General features: G+C 30.0%; 1 protein-coding gene across 1 annotated transcript in view; it reads left to right on the top strand.

Annotated features, from left to right (window-relative positions):
- Positions 1–4263: 4263 nt before the first annotated feature.
- LOC145245829 (serotransferrin-1-like) overlaps positions 4264–6000 on the top strand; it is a 49374-nt gene continuing 47637 nt past the window's right edge. Inside the window, exon 1 of the mRNA XM_080107477.1 lies at positions 4264–4555. Within this exon, the coding sequence (XP_079963603.1) occupies positions 4474–4555 (82 nt within the window). The 5' untranslated portion in view covers positions 4264–4473. The remainder of the gene's footprint in view (positions 4556–6000) is intronic.

Here is a 6000-nt window from a genome sequence, read left to right as displayed (position 1 = left end):
AAACTACACATTTACCTTTATTTTTTGTTAAGGCACTTTTTTATTGGCTTTTTTTTGTAAATAAAGGAAATTTTAGATTTACTTTTTTAGGGGGGGGGGCTTTTCGATTTGCTTTTTATTTGTCATTTTATGATATTTTGGGCTTTGTTTTGTTTAATAAATTCCTCCCGACCAGAAAAACAAATTGTATTTATTAGATTTTGCCGCCCCCTTCAATCGCCAAATTTGAAAAAATGCTAGAGGTGACATGTCTCGTTGAACGCCTGGTGGCCCAAAAGTGGGTGCACATTTTACGTTAAATTTATATAGAAAAGTGATCTCCCACCCTAACATGATATTTAATTTTTTTTTTTTTTTTTCAAAATTTCTTCTCATAATATTTGTAAAAGCTGTTTAAAAAAAAAAAAAGTAGATCTCCATTTTTTTAGGGGTTAAACGTCGCTGGGTCACGTCGTATAAAGTTATCTTCCTACTTAGAAAATTAAGTTTGTAATCGATGAAATGAACGCGAAAAAAGAAAAAAAAAAGTGTAAATTGTGGAATTTAGAGGGGGGCAGTAGATCTTCATTTTTTTTTAGGTATTGAACGACGCTGAATTATGTTGTAAAAATTTATCGATTTCTATATTGCCGTAAAGAATAAAATAAAACGAACAAATGAAATCTTTTCAGTTTTTTTCGTAAGTATTTTTTTTTAATATAAAAAAAAACAATAAAAGGCAAACATTTTTTCTATCTACGCGGAATTATTTTTCCAGCTAGAAACTTAATGAAATCACCAAATGATATTTGTTAAACGTTTTTTTTTATGGATAGCATCTAGGGGCAAATAACTCTAAAAAAATAGTTTTAAAAAAGGTCGCCGTTGGAAATATTAATTCCAAAATAAATTAAATTAAATATATTATCAATATAATTGTTGTTTCAAATTTATTAAATAATAATTTTAAATAGAATACTTGAAATAATTCTCTTGCTAAAAACATTAACTAAGATACCGCTATTTAGTAAAATCAATTTTTCTTAATGTCATAAGCAAATAAGGTGATCCCTTAATTGTATTTTTTTCAAGTATCCATGAGTTATAACCACCAATGGTTAGTATAGTATGTCAGAATCATCTTATCATTTACATTCTCCATCAAAAAAGATGGGAACATTTCTGCTTCGACCATGCCGTTTACCTAAATGTATTGCTTACATATAAAAATAATAAAATAACGTCAGTAATATACTTTTTCAAAGGTAAATTTTCATTTCTGATGACCTAAAGAAAAAAATACACCAATCATTGACTTTTTATCATAGAGTTGGGGGGGATTTTTTTTCTTCAAATTTATTTCAGACGATGGGGTAAATATGAGGTTACATGGCTTGCTATTTGATCTCTTGCTTCGCATCACCACTTAATGTTTGCTTCTTGAGGACAGAGAAAGGCACATGTTTTACTCGCTAACTTTTGTGGGATGGCATAGAAGTATATATATTTATATTTTCATATACAAATAAATCAAGTATATAGAAATAAATGAAAGATTATAGCAAGACACGTTTTGTATATATTAATCAAATTGTGAACAAACAAACAAACAAACAGACAGGAATACGAATTTATATATATATATATATATATATATATATATATATATATATATATATATATATATATATATATATAACACGGAAATTACATAATTGTCGATGCAATAATTTATTTCAACCTTATGGTATTTTCAAGCATCTAAACCAGAATGTATTGCTTACATATAAAAATAATATTGTATACTGTATCAAAAATGTAATTGTCTGGTTTAGATGCTTGAAAATACCATAAGGTTGAAATAAATTATTGCATCGACAATTATGTAATTTCCGTGTTATATTTTTATGTTATTGCTCTGTTTACCACATTGAGCTGTCATACCCGGATTTCCTCTGGAATTATTCCATTATAACACTATATATATATATATATATATATATATATATATATATATATTATCCTTTATAACGTGTTTATCTAGATCCTTATCACGTTTTCTTTTATAACTAATTGTTAAAAAAGATAGTCATCCTTTCTGTCGTGTCCATGTTAAGCTCTCATTTATTCGATTTTAGACACCTTTTTTTGTTCTTTTCTACTATACATGTATTTGTCTAATTTTTCAAAGTCAAACCCAATCATACGCACTATTTTTTAAATATACACATCGCCGCACTTGCTTCATTCCTCATTTCCATATCATTCGAATTATCTTTGGACAAGTTTCAGTTCACACGATCTGGTATATTATATCCGCCAGTGATCTTTGAAGTGCCCAGTATATTTTTTGCAATCGTACTTTACTCAAGCCCGTGTATTTTAACATTGATTGTTATTATTTTGTTAAGAAATTAATTCGACACTATTAATTAAAGCTGTACCTATATTACACTCTATCCCGACCTTTTTAAAGGGTAAGGGGAGAAGAAAGGGGATCTCTCTCTGTAGTTTCCTTAAAATGGTTTGTAGTTATTCATAGTATATTTAGTGCATATCCTTTAAAGTGTTTACAGTTAATCGTTAATTCTTGTTTAATATTTAATACCTTTCTCGATCGCTAAATCTGATTATCTCGAATTTTTTAATCAGGCAGAGATAACACTGTAAAATTAGTGCCCCACAAGCTTTCGCTTTTCTAATTATATTCCATTCAATTTTATGTGTTTTATTCATGTAAATTTTTTCTTAACCCTCTGTTTTATATTTTAATTTAATTTGTTAATGCCTTCATATTTTTCTAACACCTTCACTTTTATTAATTGAACCCATATAATGAAAATTAGAGTTAATGAAAATTTTATATTTCATATTTTAAATTACTCACACAAGATTTCAACAAATTGTAGATTGATAAAATTAAGTATTATTTATAATACATAGCGTCTAGTGATCAAATCGTTCACCACCGTGTAGCGACGAGTCGTCTGATCTATTTTCTGACTAACCAATCATTTTACCATATTTTTTTTTCCTTTTTACCACTCATTCGTATAAACTCTTCTAACTTCTAAGCTCAAACACTCATTCGTATAAACTCACATTCTACTCCCGTCTCTATCTCCCATTCCTCTTTTCTATCTATTTCTTTGCGGATAAGTAATCACCAACTTATATGTTTAACTATTGCAACCCTTCACTTGCCAACTACATGGAATATATCCATCTTTATTACCCCTCCCTTTATTTTATTAGAGTCGTAAATCACGGGACCCGAATAAAAATTTTCAAAGCTTTTGCTGTCATTTTAAGAGCGTTTTTTTTTATTTTTATTTTTTATATAACATCGGAAGTTTAGGTTACCCGATGAAGGTCATCATTTAACCGAAATACTTCCTTTGTTATTGTCGTCTGGACATTTATATTTCTGTTTCCTTATGTATTGCCATTGGATTGAACATTTTCCTGCATTGGACTTTACCGTTTTTCCCAGTGAATATTTATTATATATCATATTACTTGATCAATTTACGTGATATTTTGTGTACGATACTTTTTTTCCGTCACGAGTACGTGTTTCATAAAGTTTTTTTTTTTTAATTTTTTATTTATTTTCTTGATTTTTTTTGCATGTGAGAGGATTCTGGACAAGCACCAAAAAAGTATGTGTGTGTGTGTGTGTGTGTGTGTGTGTGTGTGTGTGTTCAGATTGGCACTTATGGTGGCAATTAAAAGAGTAAAAAAAAAAAAAAGAAAAAAAAAAAGAAAAGTCTGTATGATGTGTATACCAGTCACGGAAGGTAAATAATTCTAAAAACCACGTAATTTGATGAAGTAGTTGTTTTTTCTTTTTTTCTTTTTTCAAGAAAATCAAAGTTTTACAACTAAGCGAGTCGTAGTATTTTCATCAGTCATTATTAAATCTAAAAAAAAAAAAAAAAAAAAACGGGGAAGGGAGGACAACTTAAATAAGAATTGTCGAGGTGAAAAATCAGCCGTACATTCAATGTAGTTTAGTAGTAAAATCGCTAAGAATCCTAAGTTTTGATTTTCTTAGTTTTAAATAAAACTACTTAATCGATTTACATGATTGTTGGAATACGAGATCTTCATTCTGTAGCGAGTATGTATATCGTACGGACTTTTCTGCATTTTCTTTACTTTTAATTGCCACCATAAGTGCAACTGCAACTCTGAATAAGCACCAGCACCATATAATTACACACACACACACACGTACGCGCGTGCGCACAAACTTTTTCATTTCTTTATCCTCCCGCCGACTGGGCATTTTTATAAAGAACGTGGAATCTAGGTTACTTGACGTTATTTGGGAAACCCAGAACAACAGGCTGGATATTTTAAACAGGATCTTAAATACATATCCGCCCCCCTCCGCTGTGGTTGGCTATATAAGTACACACCCACCGCCTTTGTGTGCAAGCCTGTAGTTGATGATCAGTTCAGTTAAGTTTTAACCAGCCCAGCTTCAACATGTTGCTCCCGGATCGGCCTGTACTAATACTCGCGCTCTTTGCGATAAGTTTAACTATCGCCACGGCGGCGGATGTTGATAGTAAGTTCTTATATCTTACGTTTTGTTCATTTAATATATATATATATATATATATATATATATATATATATATATATGGGTTAGTGCAAAAATAATGTCGTTTCAACTTCAAGTCAAAAAATGACATTTTTACACCAATCTTTCGATGCAAAAAAAAACAAAAAAACCTAGCGCACTTGCTTCTGTTTTGTTCTTTTCAGTTAGAAGTTTTGGTGCATCAGAAAAACAGACTCGAAGTCTGCAGCAGCAAAAGATGTCAGATAAAAAAAAAAAAAAAAAAAAAATTCGGTATTTTTTTTTACGACTTGCCCAACCACCCCATGTTAAGAACGGCTTTCAGAATAACTCCCCCTCTAACTTCCCCATGTTAAGAACGGCTTTCGAGGTTGAGTGTTTATTCCGAAAGCCGTTCTTAACATGGGGAGGGGGTTGTATTACTGTACACATAGATTCGAAAAAGTTGTCAAAAAACAAATATATAACAAATAAATATTATCAAAGGCAAGACAAGTTACTTTTCTACCAAACTGGATACATTTATTGTGTTTTTATTCAATGTAACATGTTTATTCAGCTCGCAAAACATGCAGTGTTTACCGATGTATTGGAAAATTCAAAATGGCGCCCGACACTCTCGTTAACATGGTAAGTTTGGGAAAAGGTGTTATAAATAATAAACTAGATAAAATACTATTAAAAAAACACCGAATATATGTCAACTTATGTCACGGTTACATATATTGAGCGAATTTCTAACAGTATTTTGTATAATTTATTATTTATAACATCTTTTCCTGAAATTACCGTGTTAAAGAGAGACTCGGGCGCCATTTTGAATTTCCAGTACATCGGTAAACACTATGCTTTTCGAGCTGAATAAACATTTTACATTGAATAAAAACATGAAAAATATATCCAGTTAGGTAAAAAAAAGTAACTTATCTTGCCTTTGATAACATTTATTTGTTATATATTTGTTTTTTTTTTTGACAACTTTTTCGAATCTATGTACAGTAATACAAACCCGAAAAAAGAAATATCAGTTTTCAATGATAACGTTCTACTAAATTGAACACATATTTATGACCGCCACAGAAAAATATTGCGACTCTTACGCGACCGGTGTTTATTCCCATCTAAAAATAGGTTAGGGTAACTTTTTACTTTCTTTTCAACTCTATGACGACTTTGACAGGTTTTCAAGTATGCTGTAAATGACTTGGTTATAAGTAAACGCATCTGACAATTCAACGGGTCTAATTTTTAACATTTGAAACAAATATTTCTGTTTAGTTTACATTAACTTGGTTAGTCATACATTTTGGCAATGGGACATTTATATTCGGGGCAGACAAGTATTTTTTTATTTATTTTTTATTTTTTTTGTAATTCACAACAAATAATCGTTAAAAGCCAAGAAATAATCTATTAAAAAAAAAAAAAAA

This window comes from Euprymna scolopes, chromosome 23 (assembly GCF_053919585.1).
Source record: "Euprymna scolopes isolate OS-2025 chromosome 23, ASM5391958v1, whole genome shotgun sequence".
In the NCBI taxonomy this organism is placed as follows: domain Eukaryota; kingdom Metazoa; phylum Mollusca; class Cephalopoda; order Sepiida; family Sepiolidae; genus Euprymna; species Euprymna scolopes.
The sequence above is the reverse complement of the archived record's forward strand: the minus strand, read 5'-3'. Positions and strand labels throughout refer to the sequence as shown.